This window comes from Pipistrellus kuhlii, unplaced genomic scaffold (genome assembly GCF_014108245.1).
Source record: "Pipistrellus kuhlii isolate mPipKuh1 unplaced genomic scaffold, mPipKuh1.p scaffold_m20_p_16, whole genome shotgun sequence".
In the NCBI taxonomy this organism is placed as follows: domain Eukaryota; kingdom Metazoa; phylum Chordata; class Mammalia; order Chiroptera; family Vespertilionidae; genus Pipistrellus; species Pipistrellus kuhlii.
In genome coordinates, this window is record NW_023425471.1 from 20,197,795 (window position 1) to 20,221,745 (window position 23,951).

General features: G+C 35.5%; 1 protein-coding gene and 1 non-coding gene across 2 annotated transcripts in view; both read left to right on the forward strand.

Moving 5' to 3' along the window:
- CFAP47 (cilia and flagella associated protein 47) overlaps positions 1 to 23,951 on the forward strand; it is a 396,096-nt gene that overhangs the window by 158,787 nt on the left and 213,358 nt on the right. The window contains 5 exon segments of the mRNA XM_036439773.1: positions 166 to 247; positions 1,716 to 1,802; positions 10,959 to 11,151; positions 23,310 to 23,404; positions 23,671 to 23,787. Of these exon segments, the coding sequence (XP_036295666.1) occupies positions 166 to 247; positions 1,716 to 1,802; positions 10,959 to 11,151; positions 23,310 to 23,404; positions 23,671 to 23,787 (574 nt within the window).
- Positions 12,808 to 12,943, forward strand: LOC118720318. The gene has a single exon (XR_004988412.1). It is a non-coding gene; the product is annotated as a U8 small nucleolar RNA (small nucleolar RNA).

The following is a 23,951-nucleotide window of genomic DNA, read 5'->3' on the forward strand; positions in this document are numbered from 1 at the left end:
ATTTTATTGTTAAGGGAAAATTTTTAATTACACAATTGTTAAAATTCAAATTTAATAAACAAACTATATGACATTGAAATGATTTATTCCAAGTTGAAATGCAAGTAATATACAAATTGTGAGTATTATACTATAATAATTTGGATTTTTCTTTTTTAATTTTAGAGATCGAGGAGCATATGTTACTTATATACAGCCAGAATTTCTGTTTGAACCAGAAGATTACAAGAAGTGGGTTGAAATGAGAGTAAGTGAATATAATTTCTTGGAACAACTGGTCAGATATTGAATTTTGCTTGAAAGTTTCATTTCAGAATCCTTGAATTTTTATTTATTAAATATCCTAAGGATTATTGTGCCTCTGTGGGTGACATATACTAATATATATATATATATATATATATATATATATATCCTGTTTCCCTGAAAATAAGACAGTGTCTTATATTAATTTTTTCTCCCAAAGTTGCGCTAGGTCTTATTTTCAGGGGATGATTTTAGACAAGTACAATCAATATATATATATTGATTGTACTTGTCTAAAAATCTCTGTAGAGCCTTGGCATAAATGAGCACATGGTTTTCTTAAATCTATAAATAATTGCTTCTTTTAAGGGATTTAGAAATGAAGAATGGAGTGTGCTTATGTAAATTTTTTCTTAAAATGAATTTTTAGATTACATATCTTCCAAAAAAAAAATAAATACTGGTTTAACTTCTCCACCACTTGTCACTTCCCTTTTTCAATTTTACAGGAGGATAGGGTGAATTTAAATAAGATATGCATAGTTTTTTTGAATTATGCAATTCATTTTATGGAAACCTATTGAGAAGGGGTATTGTTCTGAGATGTCTGCAGGCTTTGAGGCAACTCTAGTCATGATACTGTTACTATAGTTACCACATGACATTAGTAGTAGAGCCAGGGGCCTTTCTTTGCCACTCTCCTGAGTCTCTGTGGCTTAATTTAAAGAGTGTGGCTCCTAGGGGTTCTGAGTTCAGAATAACTTTGCATTTCATTTTGCTATTTTTGCCCTAGATCTAGCCGAGGTGTTTTTCCTGGGGTCATGTCTTGCTCAGCGAAGAAAGAGCTCCACTGAATGAATACTAGTAAATCTATAGCCTCAATAAAGGGCTATATGTTCCAGAAAGTTACCTGTGTTGATTGTTTCTATGACTGGTACAAGGGGAATTATAAAAGATTTTTTAAAATGTATTTTTATTGATTTCAGAGAGGAAGGGAGAGGCAGAGAGAGAGATAGAAACATCAATGGTAAGAGAGAATCATTGATTGGCTGCCTCCTGCATGCTCTCTACTGTGGATCGAGCCTGTAACTTGGGTATGTGTCCTTGACTGGAATCGAACCTGGAACCCTTCTGTCTGTAGGCCAATGCTCTATCCACTAGCAAAACCAGCTAGGACAAGAGATCTTGATTAATGTATGAAAGGGACATGTAAAGGTTTTATTAAAAGAAAAAATATATATGCTCAGTAGTTAAAATTTTGAACTTACAGTTGCCTTGCATTTTAATTAATGTTGTGATGATTTTTTTAAAAGTCTAAATCCTCATTAGCATGTTCCTCTTTGCCTAAGGAAAAGCCAGAAAGTTCTTCTTTACGTAAGGAAAAGCCAGAAAGTTTCTCTTTACCTAAGGAAAAGCCAGAATGTTCCTTTTTACATAAGGAAAAGCCAGAATGTTCCTCTTTACCTAAGGAAAAGCAACATATTATTTTAGATATGACTGAGTTTGAAGCCTGGAGTCAACGGGCATGGACAGATGTACTCCTTCAGATATACAAGGTATCATTTATCTTCCTGTTCATTGCAAGAGTTTTTGGCTAAATTTACATAGATATTAATTCAACCACTATTATGTATTAGTTCAGGTTTAGGCAATATTGCTGTAAAAGAGTTAATATCCTAGTGGCTCAAATAAGATGTATTTTTATTTGTCTTTTCATGGAACTGTGGATAAGTGGGGTGTCTCTTCTATCCTCAGTACTGGGCTTTTAACCTGGGTCAATTTCTCAGAATAAGGAAGAACAGATAAAGGAATAGAAGACAAGTAAATTCCTTTTGAGGATATTTTCTGGAAAATGCATCATTTCCCTTTCACATTCATTGGGATGAATTTAGTCATGTGAAAGCATCTAACTTTAAGGGAAGTTGAGAATTATAGTCTCTAAAGTTGATAGCTACAGGCATTTTCCAATATTAAAATTAAGGATTAAAAAGTAGATATTGGTGAAAATTATGGTCTCCACCCGTAATGCATAATATTCTCTTGTATAGTTATTATGAGGACATGACTAGGAATCATATAATTGTAGGCAAGATCAGGTGTTGATGATATTCTCCAATTAACTTCATGCATGTGTAGGTAAATTAACATATAAATCGTGCCTTCACTACTGTTTCTTTATTGATTTAACAGCACTAGTTTCAGTCCTGGAATCATTTCCTAGTGTCCCAAGGAAATATGGCACTTTACATTTTGCTCACTAAAGCCAATGGAGGCTTCTGTTCTATCCTCACTCATGAATAGGATGAGCTATAGGACAGGGAGTTAAAACAAAAAAGTTAAATTAAATAAAAGCAGCTGTTAGTCACTCAAAGGAAAAGACAGAATTAAAAGCTAAATAGCATTATATGTCCCAAATTGCTTTTTAAAATGTAATCTTGTTTAATCTTCACAACCAACAAATCCCGGTTTAGAGAAGAGGAAACTAGGGTTTATAGGTATACCTATTTCCTTCCAAGATCTGCTTTTGGCCGCATAAGACCATCTGATATAAGAAAAGTTTATTTATTCCTTGCTCTCTGCTGGGGCCCAGGCAGTTTTCTGCTGCTCTCTGGCAGTCTAAAACCTTCATGGCAGCCAGTTACCTAGGCCTACCTTCTGGAAAGTTCCTTCTGTGACATACTCCCACTTACTCCTCTTTTCTTCTTTTCAACTCAACCTGCCCTGTCTTCCTTGCTGGATGTCAAGAGAAGAAATCCTTTTTTTTCTTCATTAATTCTGAGAAGAATATATTAGGATGTTTGTGACTCTCAGCCAAACTTATAATTGGGAAAAAACATTTTCTTCTTTGATTAACTCCAGTGTGCACGATCTGTCATTTTGCCCAGTGATAAAGAGGAGTAACTCCAAAACAGAAGATTAGCACATGCTCTAATTTAGGGACAAACTAGTCCTAATCTTGCTTTATGGACTTGATTCACACATTTATTATTTATTCATTTATGCAGCATTCATATATATGCTTAGTTCATTTAATCTGTCGTCCCCATATATGAATCTATGCATTTAGAAACCAAATTTCACTTGTAAACTTAATAGTGTGTCACTTACATAGTAGATGCTCAGCAAATATTTGTTTAATGAATTTATTCAACCACTATTATGTTTCAGGCTCTATGGGGATAAGAGTAAACATGATATATTCTATATCCTCAATAATTTTGTGTCTTGGAATATATTAGTAAGTAAGTATATATAATTACAAGGAAGCATGATAAATGCTATGACAAGGCAAGCCCAAATAACTAAGGATGAGTGCCCATAGAGAGGATCCTGACTTTCCTGGTTTGGGGAAAATTTCCAGGAAGAAGATCAATTTAAACTGAGTCCTGAGAAATGTGCCCTAGCTGGTTGCTCAATGGTTAGAGTACTGGCCTATGGACTGAAGGGTCTCAAGTTCAGTTCTAGTCAAGGGCATGTACCTCAGTTGCAGGCTTGATTCCCAGCCCCAAGTAGGGGCATGTGCAGGAGGCAATCAATTGATATGTATCTGTCCCCCTCCCTTCCACTCTCTCAAAAAAAAGAAAAAAAGAAAAAAAGAAAGAAATCAATGGGAAAATGCCCTCTGGTGAGGATTAACAATAAATAACTAGGTAGATAGGTAGGTAGGTAGGTAAGAAGGCAGGTAGATAGATAGATAGATAGATAGATAGATAGATAGATAAATAAATAAATAAATAAATAAATAAATAAAATAAACTGAGTCCTGAGAAATGATAGGTGTTTGCCAGGCAAGGTGGAGCATAGTTGAGAAAGAGAGTACAGTTTGTGTAAAGGAAGCAGTAGATGAGTTTTATTGGAGGAAAGTGATGAGGGGGTGGGGGCGCGGGGCAGCAGATAGCATTTTTCAAGACAAGGAAAATTCATTGTGGAAATGCCTGAGGTTAGATGGAACATGATACATTTTGAGGAATAAACACATTATTTGGGGCAGGGGGTGGGGGATGGTGGGTGGGAAAGAGCAGTGGACTGTGATCTCAAACAAAAATTGGATGACTTCATAAGCCAAACTAAGGGATCCGGACTTCATAGACTTTAGCATGAGATCAGTACAGAGATATAGAAGGGTTGTAAACATAAGCTTGACATAATCAGGTATGCATTTTACAGAAATCACTGTGGTACATTATAGAAACTGGGAATGCATTTTAATGTGTGGTGCTAGGAATGCTGGTGGTAGTAGGAAAGATGAGGAATGGATAGCATTCATAAATAATGAGTAGAACTCAGGCTTGATGAATGACTTGGTCTTGGCAGGGGAGAGGGTAAAAGAGACAGAGAGGTAAAAGATGATAGTGGGCTTCTTGTTGGGTGACTGAGTAAAATTTGATCCCAGTCATTGAAATAGAAGATAAGGGATAATAGCATTTTTTATTGGGAGTGGAACTGAGTAAGAGAACATGATAAATTAATTTTAGTTTTACTATATTACAGTGCCTGGTATGATTACTGGTGAGTATATCCTTGAGTCAGGAAAGGGACCTGGCTGGCAACACACATTTGGAATTCTTTACTGATGCCATGATAAAGTCATAGGTGAATAAGATTGCCCAGTTAGATGATCTACAGAGCTGTGGCTTCATGTATTGTGGCTAAAGTGTTGGTAGCTCTAGGTGGTCCATTAAATCAGAAATGGATTGGAAATTTCACTTGAAAAAGCAAGCAATGTTATTAAAATGATTCACAAACTAGAAATAAAAGATTGTGGTTTTCACACAAATTCCTTTGGGTTCTTGTTGTTGAATTCTCAGAGGTCATACATGCAATCTAAGACTGCCTTTGTCAGTTCTTTTTGGCTAATTGTTTAGATAACAGAATATAGCTTGTCTCATTCAATTTAATTTTGTGTCATTAGGTTATTTTTGCTTGTTAAATCTGCATGGTTAATTGTTGCTCTTTCCTTGCATTATATTCCCAATTCACAAAAATGTTCACAAAAATGGCTAAAAAGTGGGTCATTGAAGCATGAGTGGTGAAAGACAGTAACAGAAACACTCAAACTCAGAATGCTGTTCTAAGTGTAAATTATAAATAGGGATCTTATGTGGATATAAAGGATGAATCTATATACTGAAAGAAGTGAATGTGATGTTTTTACAGAAGAACCAGAAAAAGAAAAAGATGATAATAAATATCTGAGTAATTTTAATTAACTGTTTATTCATTTGTTCCCAGTATTCTGTCTACCAAAAAGGTTTTTTTTTGTGTGTGTGTGTGTTTTAGAACAGTGGCACAATTATGTCAAATATTTTGAAATTTTTAAACAAAGATCAGTGATCTTTCTGGTTAATTAAACACATTTTCCCAGAACCACTTCAGTTCTCTCTATAATAAAATGGGAGTATTTGTTTCTAAAGGTCAGCGAAACATCAGTTCTAACTACTCATTATTCAGAATTGCATGCCCATGAAGAAAACAAACTAAAATGGTACAAGGGATCATATTTCTGAGGAATATTTAAAAGCAATAAAATATGATTGGAGTGAAGCAGAATTGGTCAAATTCTTTAATTAAATGGCTTTGCAGTATGTCCCATAATGTCAGTGACATCAGTGTGGAAACACAATTATTCTCACAGATTATAACAAATATTGCATGTTTTGATTGGATATAACCATGCATAGGGAACATATGAAAAACTCTTTGTGTGTGTGTGATAAATATGAGCAAAGTATATGATGACATTTTATTCTTTTTATTAATGGTGGTCTACATGGTTTCCTAATGCACATTTGGTGGTTTTTAGGGAATAAAATAGGGAGAAAAAAATATATAGAGTGAAAAAAATCACATAGGTAAAAAAAAACCAACATTGAATAAACCAAATATTTAAATAGGAAAAAGAAGATAATCCTACAAATGAGCTTCAAATAGGCAAAAAGATCACAGTGACATTTTATATTATGAACAAGGAGGAAAGAGAGCATTTGAGGAACGACATGGTTAACAGTATCAGGTGAAATTGAGAGGTTGCTTGAGATGATAATGATGAGTCAGGGAAGGTCACTAGGTGGTCCTCGGTTTAATAAGCTAAAGGAATGAAAGAAAGTAGTGGAATGAAAGAAAGTAGTGACCTGTAATCCAACTGGTGATCTCTTGGTTTGTGGAAGGATGCCTAGTGAGTATGTTTTGATATTACTGGAAAAGAACTGGTCAGGAGGGAGAAATTAAAGATCCAAAAGGTAAAAAAGACAACGGATGCAGTACTATTCCTAAGAAGATGAGAAGGCCTGGCATCTAGTACAAGAGAAGGGATAAAGGATTGCTCAGCCATTGCAGTTAGAGGGAAGGAAGAAAAGTGAGTGCAGATACAAGAGCTATTGGTTATGAGGCAGGACACTGTAGTGTTCTCATTAAGAGATCATCACTTTGCTCTTTGAAGTTCTGAGAAAAACTATCAGATAGGCTGAAAAGAAGGGAGGGTTGGTAAACATGGCTAAGAAGCCAGGAGCCACCTTAGCTGGTTTGGCTCAGTGGATAGATTGTCAGCCAATGGATTGAAGGGTCATGGGTTCATTTCCTTGGTTGCCCCTGTTGGGGCGCATGCAGGAGGCAACTAGTCCATTTGCCTCTCACATTGATGTTTCTCTCTCTCTGTGTCACCACCCCTCCCTTCTACTCTATCTAAAAATCAATGGCAAAAAAATCTCCTCAGGTGAGGATTAACAAAAGAAAAAAGAGAAGCCAGGAGCCATGAATAGTGGGAATGAGAAGACAAGGGAAAACAGAATTCTGGGCCAGCAAACTTCATCTTTAAACTAGATGCCCAGTGCTTGATTGAAATAGTGGAGGCACCCTGCCTCACACCACTGTGAGGAGGCGCCCAACTGTTCACCCTCGCGCGCCTTGCTGCATATACAGCCTTCTGCTGATCAATCATTATGGCATGACAGCATGATGAACATTAGCATATTAGTTCTTTATTGTATAGGATTAGGAACAAGTACCTCTCAGGTTTCCTGGAAACCCTGGCAATGATTCCCATGGATGATATGTGCAGTGCTTTAGGGCTATAATCAGATTTTTGTTGCTGCTGTTTTAAACATTTTTATATTTTTCAATTACAGCTTACATTTAATATTATTTTGTATTAGTTTCAGGGGTGTCACATAGTTGTTAGACAATCATATACTTTACAAAGTGTTCTCCTTGATATTTCTAGTACTCACCTGGCACCATACATAGTATTATAATATTATTGACTATATTTCCTATGCTATACCTTATATCCCCCTGACTATTTTGTAATTACCAATATGTACTTCTCAATCCCTTCACCTTTTTTACCCAGTCCCCCAATGCTCTCCCCTCTGACAGCCATCAGTCTGCTCTCTGTATCTATGAGTCTCTTTTGTTTGTTCACTTATTTTATTCTTTAGATTCCACATATAAAGGATATCATATGGTATTTGTCTTTCTCTGACTGACTTATTTCACTTAGCTTAATACCCTCTAGATACATACTAGTAAATGCTGTTGCAAATGGTAACGTGAAAGGTGAACATGGTGATATGTGGGCAGGCTAAATAGCTATCTCAGACATTGATTAAAGAAAATTGAATTTATTTAAGGAAAGGAGTTGGAGGGATGAGATATCCAAAGGGAAGGACTTCACAGCACCCAGCCAAGGGGACGTTGGGTCAATGATGGTAGCCAAAATATACTTAGGACAATTAAACAAGGAAGGGCATAGAAGAAGCAAAAGGAAAGCCTAGGCTGGGCTGCTTTGGCTCACTGAGAAGTCAGAGAAAAGGGGCCTTGGAGATAGGTTCAGGGGGTAAGCCCAAGACAAGCTTCCACTGTCCATTGCTCCCCTAGTTGCAAGTCTCATGGGGTCCCTTAGAGGTTGGGGGATACGTGCAAGTGGGATAATGGCATGGGCATGCTCCTTGGAGGGCGAATACACATTGGGTCCTTTGTCCTAAGCATATTATCTTTCTTGCAGCTGGAAATATTTGGGGAGGTCTTAGGGAGAACTCCCAGGGGAGAGTCCAATAGAATATTCATCAACTTTTCAGGTGTGCTCTTTCAGGGTCATGGTCTCCACTGATTGATTAGTGCCAGGGCAGGGGGTCATTAGTCAATGTAGCTGGTTCTGAGGCAGCTACCTCACTTGTCTAGTTTTGCTGATTTTCTGGGCCTGGAGCTGGAATATAACTGCGGCCTAGATGTTATCTTTAAGGAGGAAAAGGTCAGGGGGTCTAAACCACATGACCAGTGATATGCTAGGGGAGGAAAGGTTACCCTGGGGGCCAGGTTCTTTTTTTTCTCAGTTTTTCCCTTTATTAGGCATCTGGGGCTTTCTGCCCTAGTGAGTTCCTATATCTAGCCCATCATCCTTGCTCTGGGAGGTCTAACATTCTGGGGATCTAACAGTACGATTTCATGCTTCTTATGGCCAACAAGTATTTTATTGTAATTATGTACCACAGTTTTTTTTAATCTATTTGTCTATGATGGGCATTCAGATTGATGTTATATCTTCTACTATCATAAAACTCCCCTGTGACCTTAGTCTCTTCCTGGAGCTTTCTCTCTACCTCTTATTTTAACTGAAGCTTGTATCTTCACCCCAAAATCAGTTTCCTTGTGGTCCTCTTTATATATATATATATATATATATATATATATATATATATATATATAAATTTTAAATTTTATTTATTTATTATTGATTTTCCACAGAGAAGAAGGGAGAGGGATAGAGAGCTAAAAACATCGATGAGAGAGAAATATCGACCAGCTGCCTCCTGCACACCCCCTACTGGGAATGTGCCCGCAACCAGTGTACATGCCCTTGACCAGAATTGAACCTGGGACCTTTCAGTCCACAGACAGACACTCTATCCACTGAGCCAAACCGATTTTGGCATCCTTGTGGTCCTCTTTAATAGGGGATGTTGATGAATATGTGTGAATGTTTCTTTTCAGTTTTTTTGTTTCTCTTTCTTTTTTCCCCCTATAATTCTTACCCTGTGGAATTAAATTAGATTCTCTTTACAAAAAATTGGTGTTGTTGATAATATTTAGACATAAATGACTATAAAAAGTTTTGTTATGGTGATAAATATTTATGGTATAATTGAACAATGTTTATTCTATCCTTCTACTTAATCTGATCAATGGAAATGTAAACTTCTAAAAATTAAATCTAGTCTGAGTTTTGCTGATTACTACTTAAATTAATTATGTTTTCTATGCCAATTGGAAAAGTACACTGAGTGGTCAGATTATTATGATCTCTGAATGCATAGTAATCTGGTCACTCAGTGTATATCCTATATAAAAAAAGGCTAATATGCAAATTGTCCCCTCAACCAGGAGTTTGAGCAGCAGGTAGGATGGCCAACCGCCTATGCATGAATTCATTCACCAGGCCTCTAATATACTCTAATATATATATATATATATATATATATATATATATATATATATATATATATATGAAAATGAATAAGCCAAATATAATAGCAAAATTAATATGGAACTGGTAGTAATATAATAATGATTGGATAACACTCACTATATGTAGTTTTATACTGTGATATTATGATTTATAATAATAAATATATATTTGGTGTTCATTCTCATTTCTGACACAGAGCTTTTTAAAAATATATATTTTTATTGATTTCAGAGAGGAAGGGAGAGGGAGAGAGAGATAGAAACATCAATGATGACAATCATTGATTGGTTGCCTCCTTAATGCTCCCTACTGGGCTTGAGCCCCCACCCAGGCATGTGCCCTTGACCAGAATTGAACCATTGAACTGGCAACCCTTCAGTCCACAGGCCAAAGCTCTATCCACTGAACCAAACTGGCTGGGGCCTTGCACAGAGCTTCTTAAACCATTTGGAATTTCTAAGTGGTAAGAGTGAAAATAATGTGTTTTTTGTTATGTTAATTAGGTGGCTTTTTTTTTAAAGGACCTTAGTATAGGGGCTGATTATCAGAGGAGTCAACCATGTGATTAGAGGGTTAGAACTTTATGTTTTATCCCAGACCTGGAATGGCAGAGGGCTAATGGAAACCAACAAGAGGTCATCAAAACTTTTGATTTATAGCTAGTTGGTCAAAAGTATAGGTAACATGCCGAATTTGAGACTGGTGTCTGAATTTAGTTGCCAAGGAGGGGGTCGTTGGAACCTCCAATGGATAGTTGGTGGGTTAGAGAGCATACTGCCCACCTAGGCTTTTGATTGGTATCTGAAATAGTTGTCTTGTATGGCTGAACCTTCAACCTGTGGAATCTGATACCATCTCTGGCTGTATAGTGTCAGAATTGAGTTAAATTGTTGGAGGTTCTGCTGGTGTTTGATAATTGGTTGTGTGTGGATGGGGATTCTACCCTTCACCTTCCACACACACACTGGAAAATTGGTGACCAGAATCCTTACATAATATGCTGCTTCTTGTAAAGTACATAGCATAGTACCTTATAGACTAGATGTTTTAAAGGCAAAAAGTTGGGAATTTAAAATGGGCATTAGAAGTTATCTTAACTATTCTTTCACTCTTGAGTGAATGTAGCTAAATAGAAAATATTGATGGCCTTTATTTTTCTGTCATTCTTTTATCTACTCTTCAGATTTTTATTTTGCCATTCAGGTCTAGTATAAGTTTTTTTTTTCCTCTCCCTTTTATTCAATTTTAGGTTCTGATATTATCCCAGATTGGACCACATTCTATAGATGACTTGCCTTTCATATATATGAAGAAGTCACTAAAAGTCAATCCTTGTTTTGTAGAAAGCAATGTATATTCTGATTCTGAAAGAATTCTGCTTAGTTGGTTGAACACAAACTATGAGAATGGCCGACATTTTGTATGGAAACACTGTAAAAAAGGTAAGAATTTTTTTTTCCTTTAAATAAATCATTATAAGTTGTAGTCTGACAGTATAGAAGGAGCTTCAGAATTGGTCTCAAAATTCATAGATTTTATACTTGACTGCAGCATTTGTGCTCTGTTCTGCAAAAATAATATTCCTTAACATCTTCAAGATTACTTTCTTTACATGTAAAATAGAAATAATAAAAGATGCTTCTCCAATTTATTTTGAAGAATACTTAATAAAAAATATGTATAGATGCTCCAGATATGAAAGATAGCCTTAATATCATTGATGAAATTTTCAGCTCTATAGAGTATTAAATATAGGTGACACTGTTCAAAGGTTGTATATAATTAGTTGAGATCAAGTGAAATTGATTAGACAATAACTCACATTTTGTTGTGACAGTCACATTGGGAATCACTAAGTGCAATTAATGTTTCATGAATTTAGGAGGAAGGGTAGGTTATATAGGGTGGGGCAAAAGTAAGTTTATAGTTGTGAGTACTCAAAACACAGAGTTTCTTCTTGTATTGCAGGTATTATTTTCTATATGAACAACTGTAAATCTACTCTTGCCTCACCCCATATACTGAGAAAAGAGTTGTGCTTATAGACAGATCTGTTCCAGTGTTCAGGCAGGCTCTTCCATTAGGAGGAATGAAGCTCTATTAAGTTTCTACCTCAAGAGCATTAAACTCTTTGAAAAAGATTCAATTTATTAGTTTAACTGTGATTTTTAAAAAAATTATCACTAGAGACTCGGTTCATGAAAATTCATGCACTGGAGGGGGGGGGGTGACCCTTAGCCTGGCCTGCCCCCTCTCACATTCCAGGAGCCCTCAGGGGCAGGAGGCGACCCAGTTATCAGGGGAAGGCCCTGGGTGGCTGGGCAGCTGCCATCCAAGGCTTGCCTGTGTCTTGGGCCAGCCTTGGGTGGCTGGGCAGCCGAAATCTGATGCTTGCCTGGGCCTTGGGCCAGCCTGGGAATGGACCTGGACTTCCTGTGTGCCTGCGGGGCTGAGGGGACTGGGCCCTGCCATCTTGTGGCAGTAAATTAGCATATTTATTCCCTCCTTATTGGCTATGGGTGCCACCATCTTTGAGGACAGGACAGTCAATTAGCTTATTCCCTCCTTATTAGCTGTGGGTACTGCCATCTTTGAGGATGGGGCAGTCAATTAGGATATTCCCTTCTTATTAGCTGTGGGTGTTGCCATCTTTGCAATGGTTTGAGGGTCAATTAGCATATTCCCTTTTTATTAGATAGTATGAGCATTGATTGATTGAGGAGGACAGTATTCATGTTGTTTGTTTCTTTCACTTCAATTCAGCACCCCTGTTCCAAGAACGTACAACCCAGCTATATTGAGAATGGATTGCATTTTATTGTAACATACAATAATTAAGTTTATATTTTATACTGAACCCTTGGAGTTTAATCTAAACTTTAGAAGTAAGAAAAAGTTAAGAGTATGATTTAAAATGAGACTTTGAATTATAGTTGCTCTGAACTTAAAACCATTAGTGAAGCAAACATGTGACATTAAGTTTGAAAGAGATATATTGATATATTGTTATTAGAGAATAGTAAGTATAGAATATTGTATTACCTTCTAATTAAGGTGCTGATAACATCAAACAGTTTGACTTGAAACTATAATTTAAATCGTCAGGTAAGATAATCCTTACCTGTTCCTCCTTCGGGAGGGCAGATTGAACATGATGATTGGAGACCCCATGATTCGTGATTAACGTCTCTGTGTGATCAGGACTTGCAACACCCTGATTGCTCCTAATCTGATTCTCCTGGGGAAAAAAAAAAGGAAAAAAAAGAAACTATAATTTAATAAGATTCATATCTTATAAAAATGTATTTGGCTCATTAAAAACTATAAAAAAGAGGATGCATCATCTACTGCTGGGCACTTAGGCTGTTTCCTTGGCTATTGTAAATAATGCTGCAATGATCACAGGGGTGCATATATGTCTTTGAGTCAGTGTTTCAGGTTCCTAAGGACATATTCCCATAAACCAGTGCCATTTAAAAATTTTTGAGACATCTCCATACTTTTTTTCATAATAGCTGCACCGATATACAATCCTACAAACAGTACACATGTGAAAAATTCCCTTTTTTCCACATCCTCACCAGCACTAATTGTTGACTTTTTTATGATAACCATTCTCAGGTGTTATCACATTGTGGTTTTGATTTGCAGTTTCCTGATGATTAATGATGTTGAGTATCCTTTCATATGTCTGTTAGCCATTTGTATATCTTCTTTGGAGAAGTATCTATTCAGGTCCTTTGTACATTTTTAAATTGGATTGTTTGGTTTGTTTGATGTTGAGTTGTATGAGTTCCTTATATGTTTTAGATATTATTGTGTTATTGGATATCATTTGTGAATATCTTCCATTCAGTAGGTTTTTTTGTTTGTTTGTTTGTTTTCGTTTTGCTGATGGTTTCCTTTGCTGTGCAGAAACTTTTTAGTTTTTTGTAGTTCCATTTGTTTATTTGTTTTCTCTTGGCCAAGGAGACATATTGAAGAAGATATTGCTAAGACTGGTGTCAAAGTGTTTACTGACTGTTTTCATTTGGGAATTTTATAGTTTCATGTGTTATATTTAAGTTTTTAATTCATTTGCAGTTTATTGTCCATGGCATAAAAAATGGTTCAGTTTGATTTTTATGAATGTATCTGTCCAATTTTCCCACCACTATTCATTGAAGAAACTGTCATTTCCCCACTGTTTATTCTTGTCTCTTTTGTTGATTATTAATTGACCACATGAACAACACTTTATTTCTGGATTCTATTCTGTTCCATTGATCTGTATGTCTGTTTTTGTGCCTGTATCATACTGTTTTGATTATTGTTGCCTTATAGTATAATTTGAAATCAGGCAGCATGATACCTCCAGTTTTGTCCTTTATTCTCAAGATTACTGTGGCTTTTTTGGGTCTTTTGTAGTTCCATATAAATTTTAGGGTTTTGTTCCAATTCTGTGAAGAATTCCATTGGAATTTTGATAGAGAATGCATTGAATTATTTATTGCTTTGGGTAGTATGGACATTTTAATTAGTCCTTCTAATCAATAAACATGCGATATTCTTCCATTTATTTGTCTCCTCTTCAACTTCTTTCTTCAGTGTCATAATTTTATTTTTTTAATATTTTTTAATATGCCAAAACTGGTTTGGCTCAGTGTATAGAGCATCGGCCTGCGGACTGAAAGGCCTGGTTCGATTCCGGTCAAGGGCATGTACCTTGGTTGTGGGCACATCCCCAGTAGGGGGTATGCAAGAGGCAGCTGATCGAGGATTCTCTACCATTGATGTTTCTAACTCTCTATCCCTCTCTCTTCCTCTCTGTAAAAAAAAAAATCAATAAAATATATTTTAAAAAATAAATAAATAAAATATTTTAAATAATATATTTTATTGATTTTTCACAGAGAGGAAGAGAGAGGGATGGTTAGAAATATCAATGAGTGAAAATCATTGGTCAGCTGCCTCTTGCACACCCCCTACTGGGGATATGCTCACAACCAAGGTACATGCCCTTGACCTGAATCGAACCTGGGACCTTTCAGTCTGTAAGCCTACGCTCTATCCACTGAGCCAAACCGGTTTTGGCAAGTGTCATAATTTTCAAATTATAGGTCTTTCACCTTTTTGGTTAAATTTATTCCTAGGTACTTTTTTTTATGTAGTCATAAATGGGACTCTTTTCTTTATGATTCCTTTTCCCACTTCACTTTATTTGAGAAACTTTTCAATAACCTTTCTAAAATAGCATATATTTCACCCTTTCTCTTTCTTGTTCTTTTTTTTTCTCAATATCACTTTCCAATAATAATATATAGAGTCTGTCTCTTCCAGTAGAATGTGAGTTTCTGACCAGGAACAATGTTGTCTGCTTTATTGTTCACTGCTGTATTCTCAGGATCTAGAACAGTGCCTCAAAAATAATAGATACCAAATATTGTCTGAGTGAATGAATGAATAAAGAAATATTCAGGTTTTATATATATTTTTATATCCTTTTCCAGATAATTGAACATGTATTTGTACCTTCTGGTACAAGTATGGGAATCAGGTTGAATGGTTGAGGTGGAAGGGAGGCACTTTTCATCTTAAGTATGTACCTGAGTACAGGTTTTCATTGTTGCTAACTGTGGAGGTCCCTGAGGAGAAGCTCTGTGAAATATTTCATTTAGGTTAACTTGGACTAAGAAAAAGTCATACTCATTTTCCAGATTTTAACTTCTTAACATTGGCACTTGTTCTACTTACCACCACTTCATTGGTAAGGTCTGACAGTGCTTACAACTTGGTGCAGTGGTATTCTGGCGGGTAGATGGATAGGGTTGTACTCCAAACTGTTAAATTGAGAAACTCTGAGTATGAGTCCTAGTAATCTGTATTTTATTTGATTCTGATGCATACTAGCATATGAAACAGACTATAGTATCACAAAAAGGGGCTTTCACTAGTGCTTTAAAGTTGTTCACAGAATTTATTTGTTCACCAACTACATTTCCCCTCAAAAATATCCCCCCTTTAAACAATAATTCCTTTGAAAGAATAATGGCTGAGAATTTCCCCCAATTAATGTCAGACATCAAACCACAGATCCAGGAAGTTTAGAGAATACCAAGCAGGAAAAAATATCCGAAAAACTTTATATCTAGGCATATAACATTCAAACTACAGAAAATCTAAGATAAAGAAAAAATATTAAAAAAAAAGCCAAAGGGAAGCAAAAAACACCCACCTTAGCTACAGAGGAGCAAAGATAACTATTACTAGTATATCCAATTTCTCAGCAAATATGCAATGAGGAGGAGAGTGGAGTGAAAAACACAAACACCTGGAATTCTGTACCCTGTGAAATTATCTCTCAATGGTGAATGAGACAATATTGCAGAGAATAGACAGGGAGCCTTGCTTTCCTATTTTTGGATAAACTGATCAGTTGGCAGGCTGCAGTGTCATCTCTGTGGATAGCCTGTTTTGATGGGGCAACAAATAAGAAGTTTTTAGTTGTTTATGGATTTCCAAGAAACTTTTGAGAGTTTAACTGTGGAGTAAGCAAAATGGGTTGTTTCCATATTACATATCTATTGAGGTTTTTATCAGCACCTCCACCTCAGTTAGGAGAGGTCTGATACATTTCTCTCATTAGAATGTCTTTGCAGTGATGGAACTATGAAGGATGTGACAAATGAGGGAGCCTTGCTCTTGATAGAGGAAAGCATGTTGGAGAGTATCAAGTACTAAAGCTGGTTTCTGTTGGCTTGCACATGTGTCAAACACAAGGCCCGCGGGCCAAATCCGTCCCGCCAGGCCTTGCAATGTGGCCCGCACCGCGCTGTCATCACTGCACTCCGCTGTGTTTCCATCACAATGACAGTTTATGACTATTCAGTAAACCATTCGGCCCGAGATTTAGGCTGGATTTTAGATTTTGGCCCCTTCTCTGATTGAGTTCGACACCCCTAGAGGTTTAGCCACAGGGGACTTTGAATTAGTGTTTTAGAACTTTATTCTGTTGCCCTTGGAGATTCAGAAGAGATAGCTGAGCTGGTGACTGCTATGATAAAATGGGCATTTGGTCTGTCGGCAGCATGTGCATGGACTGAAGTGCAGAGAGGTTACATGTTTTTGATCAGCACACTTGAATTTAGCCCTCAGAGCAGACTGAGGTATCTTAATGCTGGACTTCCTATGAATTAGCCCAAGCATACGTATGTGGTGCCAGGCAGTCACAGTTTGATGAAGTTACAATTCCTAAATATAGATGGTTGCTGAGAGCCACAGGTAAAAAATAACTAACCCACTCATTCTTTGTTTGAGAAAACAAAACAAAACACATAACAGGTGAGGGTTTATTTGTAAATGTGGAAGACAAAAAGGAATTTTCTTATGATAAGTGCATAGCTGTCCCTTGTAAATAAGGGACTTTTTTAGTGCTTGCCAGGAGGTCCATTTGCTCTTATACATTCATCCTTCGGTTCCCAGTAGCTCTTTTATTTTATGTGCTTATGTCCTTTAGCATTAACACTATAGTTAATATTTTTTCACTGATGAATCATTTTACCTCTTAGTGACAGTATCTTCTTCAGTAGATCATGCCTGGATAAAGTACCAGTTATGTCATTTCTCTGTACTCTTTGCTTCAAAGGCTACATTTTTCTTGCTAATGACAAATTTATCATCCTGTAATCACCTGGTAATTTTGAGAGCAGCAACAGGCCATTTTGTAATGTAAATGTAATTTCTGACAAGACTAAGTACTTTCATTTAAATACACATTAAAAAATCTTCAAATGGGAACACTTTGAACTGCCTGTTCAAAAGAGCTCTGTTCTACATATAATGTCTTTTTAGCTTATGCTTATTTTAACATTTTTTCATGATGTAACAATTGTAGTTCTTATGGATGAAAAATAAATAGTTTTTTATATGATTTTCTTTAATGGAGTGGAGTTATAAGTATATTTGGAAAATTTATCTTTTATATTATGTAGTATATAAAGGTACTCCTGATTTAATTTACTATGTAAGAATTTGCCCGTGTAAACAATATTGAGTATACATTTGGGAGATTGTATTGGCCTATTAATTTGGTATCTAGTCTTAAAACTAATGTGGTGTTGAGGTCTTACATTTACATGCATTGCTTGTTTCAAATGTGTCTAATTTTCAACTTTATTAAAGCACATAATAGTCATTATTTACAAAGCACTATAAAGTGCTTTTCTCCAGAAGTTCCAAATTAGCTTTTTAATGGCTACCATTAAATATTTACAGTTAGTATTGCAAGGCTGAAGTGTATACAATTATGGTATAATCTGACATATTAATGTTACATCAAAGTTTTACTTTGGGAAGATGACTGTCACTTAATATGTAGAAGTCATGAATAGTGTAAAGCTCAGAACGAAATTGTGAGAAATACCAAGCAGTTAAACAAGTGTGATAACTGAAAGATAAACCATTTCCAATGTATTAGCAACATGGTTTAATAAATCAGGGTAAACCAAGGCAGTAGCCATGCGTGATGGAAAATGGAGGATGTCAACCAGCCTCATCCAGGCCCCACCCAAGGCACTCACAGTGCATTGACTATGTAAATTTGGGAAAAGTTTAAGGAAACATATTCACCTTGATTGCATGCTCTTAGGGACAGTGGTAATCCTATGAGTGATTAATTTAATAAATCTTATCCAGAAGGAAGAGGACTATAGTGAGGCTAATTATTGAATTGGTAAATAAGTATTAGTCACTCATATTGGACAGGAGAGGAAGATGTTTGGTATTTTGTGTTTTATATAGTGAGCTTGTTTTTGTCTATGCTTCGATAAGATTATGAAATGTTCTTGTTTTGTCTCATTTCACCACAGTGGCAGAGTGACCTTGTATGATACTGGTGTTCTGTAAGACTGTTTATGTCCAATAGAGAAAAACATGATTTAGCTGTGATATGCCCCTACCAGTAGGAAAGCTTAGCTAATAACACCCGACAAGCTCACAGGACAAACTGTCACCATTTCAAATGATCTGAAAAGTCTCATTGCTTATGATAGCACTATAAAAAAACCATCATATAATGCGCAGAGTTATTATGTAGAGAATTCATTTTGGAAAGTTCTTAACTTTTTAATGTATTATCTAAAATTTTATATAATTTGAGCTATAGCATTATAGTGACCTTGAGGCTGTCCCAGACATTTAGCATCCCATATGAATTTTTCTAATATTTTGTTTCTTTCAAAATGCTTTGTAAAGATTCACAAATATTATTCAGTTTTTTGAAAGGAAGGAAACTCAAGATATTTTCAAATAACTAGTAAGAAACTTTCAGCTTTGTGAAATGTAGGCATGAATAGAATATGATTAAATGAAGCATAGATTCAGTTATTTCTTCAATCTAGTAGACCACAATTCTAATTGGACATTGACTAATACGATGATTAATAATAATAGCCAACCTATGTGGTATGCCAATTAAAGGATTAAGAATTTTACATATATTTGTTTATTTAATTCTCAAAATAAGCAGCACAATCAGATAACTGTTATTGTTACTAATAGAAAACCTAATGCTGATAGGTGAGATTATTTTCCTAGGAAAGGCTATGACTGGGATCGAATTCAAGCAGTTTCATTCTAGGGCTAATGTTATGTATCATTATATGATCTTGTTCTTCAAAACATTAATTCTTCTTTAAGGTAGATCTGTCCAATTCTCGTGAATTATTTTCTGATATTCAGAGAGATGTCTTCTTTTCTTGTCCACCACAATGGTTTTTCAAATCTGGATGCCCACTGCAATTACATGGAAAATTAAAAGAAAATAACTTATGCTCCACTCCAGACCAATTAAAAGTCAATCCCTGTCCCTAGCTGGTTTGGCTCAGTGGATAGAGTATTGGCCTGCGGACCAAAGGGTCCCAGGTTCAATTACAGTCAAGGGCATATACCTTGGTTATAAGCTCCTGCTTGGCCTAAGCCCTGGTCAGAGTGCATGCAGGAGGCAACCAATCAATGGGTATCTCTCCCCCTCCCTTCCACTATCTCTAAAAATCAATGGAAAAATATCCTCAGGTGACGATTAACAAAAAAATAAAATAATAATAATTAAAAAAAACAAACAGTCCCTGGGATGTTGCCTATATACATACAACTTGTAAAAGCTCTTTAGATGGTTCCGATGCACAGTGCAAAGGTTAAAAACTCTAATGTGTGTCAATATAGAAACGAAGAATAGTATGAAATAGTGCAGGGATACCATATAAGATAATTATTTGTCCACCGCAAGAAATACTGTTTTCTAAAATATGCCTCAAATTTAAAAGAAGAAATTTATGAATAATATTATAAGTTCTGAGGTTTTTATGGCTTTGTTTTGTTGCAGCCTATTTTGGTTTTGCATAACAGAAGCTATACCAACAGTAAATTGTCAGTGTTTTAAAGCTCCCTTAGGAAGGGAGGCCAACAAAGTGACAAGGAGTAGGTGCTTACAGGAAGAAATTGGATATTATCAATTGTCTTCTTGTGGTAGACATCTAGAGACTGGTGAGAAGAGTTGAGTTAAGATGTTTAGTGAATTGGTAGAGGTCATGTTTACACTGGTGAGAGCATGAAGTCCCTGGGGGTCACAATTATAGGGTGAGTCTGTGTTCTCTTGCAGGTTGTTACTATACAAACTTCACTGGTTGCTCACAGAAATAATGGGAGTGAGTCTGAAGAATATGCTTCCTATAGTGCAGACCTGGGGGATGGGCAAGTAATTTGTGGAGACCCCTATATTCCCTATAGAACAACAGCTTTAATCTCTGCGGAGATGGACAACACCTACTGTCATCCTTAGGGCTATGGTGAAAACACATTGCAGCTGCATAAAGAAACACATACAGCCAAAACCGGTTTGGCTCAATGGATAGAGTGTCAGCTTGGGGACTGAAGGGTCCCGGGTTTGATTCCGGTCAAGGGCATGTGCCTTGGTTGTGGGCATATCCCCAGTAGGGGGTGTGCAAGAGGCAGCTGATCGATGACTCTCTCTCATTGATGTTTCTAATTCTCTATCTCTCTCCCTTCCTCTCTGTACAAAATCAATAAAATATATTTAAAAAAAAACACAAAACAAAACAAAGAAACACATACACCACCTCTAACCCTGGGAAAGGGGCTGGGATTTGACATGACAGTTAAGTAGAAAACCCTAAACTTTCTATAAAAAACTCCTAGAACTATTGTATGAGTACTATATGAGTTTATCAAGGATGGAGGATCTATAAGCAGTATACAAAAGTAAATTGTATTTCTATATAATGGCAGTAAACAATTGAAAGTAGAAATTATATGCGTATAATTTACCATAGAATAAAATTCTTAAGTATAAACCTAGCAAAATATGTGGAGGATATATGTGATGAACATTACAAAATGCTATTAAAGAAATCAGCATTATGTAAAGAATTAAGTAAATAGAGAAATATATCAAATATATGCACATGGACTTGAAAACTATTGTTCAGATATGAAAATGGTGTAACTCCAATGAAAATCCCACCACAGTTTTTATGTTGACTCTAAAATGCAGATGGGAATGTTTGGGGGTGGGTGATAAAATTTTTCTGTTTGGATTATGGTGGTGAATATATGACAATGTATATATCCGAATCCTGGAGGCTATACCCCAAAGAGTGGATGAATGTTAGTAAATGTATTTTTTAATCAACCAAGAAATGGAAGTAATCCAGGATGGAATGTAGACGGGGGCAAATTAATGTGATAAATGTCAAATGTAACAGCATTACATATGTTTGACAACCTCACTCAATAGAATGGAGCCTGACTTAGTTATCTTTTTTAAAAAAAGTATTACTAAATACTGTAGAACTAAAGATAAAAATACTATACATAGACATTACTTTCTTGCAGGGGTATGGGTTTGCAATTCTGATAGTACTGTATATGTATGTATACCAGTATTGAATAAATAAATACATTTATTGTGGATTATGAGAGTCAGATTTTTAACTGTTGAAGAAAGAAGTTAGAAATAAGGAAATGGGGGAAGTCATAATGGATCACTGGGTTGAAGTTGTGGAATTGATAGTAACAGTATAACACTTAGTTTTTTAAATATATATTTTTATCTATTCATTAGTTTCTAATTAGGAGATTTTTCATTAGTTGTTTCTCTTTATGGGTGTGATCTTTCCTCCATAAGATGTTAAGTTCCTTCAGGGAAATTTCTACCCCTTCTCTAATGTTGGTACAAGATGAGGATGGGATATGTAGAGGACACAGTCTATATCCCCTGCTAACTGACTGATTCACCATCAACTTAAAAAGCTAATAAATTGCCCTTTTCAGATTAAAGTTAGAATTGCTCCTAGTTCTTAGAAAAATGAATATTGGCCACAAAAGTGAGATCCTTTGATTTTATTGGAAGACATGGGAAGTACATTAAGAGAAGCACATTTAGATTATAATTATACAACCAACTTGAAATGTACATTTTACAATCATGACTTTGATGTATCTCATCTTATAGCAAATATAGTTATTTAGAGGTTTTTATCAGGAAAAATACTTTGAAAAATACAATGCAGAATGTTGTTTGCTATGTGTTAATCAAAAATTTCTAGTGATCTTTTGTTCGCTAGGTTGATTTTGCAATAGTATCCTATAGAAGTCCTATAGAAACATTTAATGTTGTAGTATCACAGGCAAAAAGTACTTGGTACTCTTTCTGTGGAGTATCCAGGACATCTGTGGTCTCAGAGAAAACAAATTTTCCAGTTCTGATGTAGAGTAGTCCTGGTTTGTGGAATTAAAATGCATGTCATGAATATGGGAATTAAGAGATTTGAGGGAATTAATGGAAGTCACCAGCTTTTCTTATTGTTTTCATACAATGAATCATCTCAAACCAGTAATAACCAAGGCTCTTCTAGAAGCACTTTAAAAAAAAGGAAATGTCATATTCAACATAGCAATGGTTTGTAATGTTTAAATCACCCCCTCTCTTCCTAATATAGGACAGTCTTTCAGATGTTTACTAAATATCCAGACACATTGTCTTTTGTTCTCGTCTCAACTTTGTAGTCATTTCCGTAACTGAGAAGTCCTTTTATTACTCTTCCATTTTGTGTTACGTTTTATAATTCAATTTTGTTTTTTTTAAACCATAAATTTCCAACTCCTTCCACATATCCTACATGTGGAGGAATTTCTGCAGCAAATAGGGGAAGCACTAAAACTTTAGAGTTACAAGAAACTCCAGATCTTTTGAGCCTCTTTTTCCATGTTGATGATCACAATCAAACATTTGAATTCTAAGTTACTCTACAGAATGAGTAATTTTATAATCCGGATTTTTCTTCTATTACTATATGGTAGTGTATCCTTCAAAGCGATTCAAACATAAATAAAGGAGACAGCTTTTGCAGTTGCTTATAAAGTCTCACCACTATATTTCCTGATATTAAGTGAGGTTTAAGTTTTGTTTTTATTTCTAAAATAATATGATTTTTCTTTTCCAAGCAAAGGCAAATATTTCTTTGATTATTGCTCAAATTTCCATATCTTTTTAGAGAAGTAAAACTATTGTTATATTTACTCTTTTTTTTTTGTTTTGAAATAGGTATTCCCTCTGAAAGATGGGTACTAAATTTTGACAAACACCTTTCAGATGGCCTTGTTTTTGCCACAGTGTTGGGAGCCTATTGTCCATTTCTGGTAAGAGTTATTTTTATGCAGAATGGTCTTCTATTATTTGAGAGGATTTAATAATTTAAATTCCAATTATTTTCTGTAAATGATTCTTTTAATTGTTTTCATTTTATTTAACACCTAAACCTGCATGGCCAGCATTTCCTTTTTGTCTATTCTTATATTACAGACAAATGTTCATATTTAAATGATTATTTGTTGAATTACAGAGGATAGTTAAAAAGCAATACTTTTATTCCATAACTGAAAGGTTTGATTGTTATCTTTTCCAGATTGAGCCTTATTTTAAAAATATGTATACACAACCAAAAGGTTCTGAACAGTATTTTCACAATTGTGTGCTTGTTGTGAATAGTTTTCGTGAAATTGGCTTTAACATTGGCATACAGGTGAGTACCTTTATATCATACATTCTGTAAATATTTTATGAGGGTCTTCTTTCCTTATTTATTTCCCAGCTTTACTAGGTATGATTGACAAATAAAAATTATATATATGTAGTTTGTATGATGTGATTTTTTCCAGATGTGCAACATCACATGATGTTTTATAT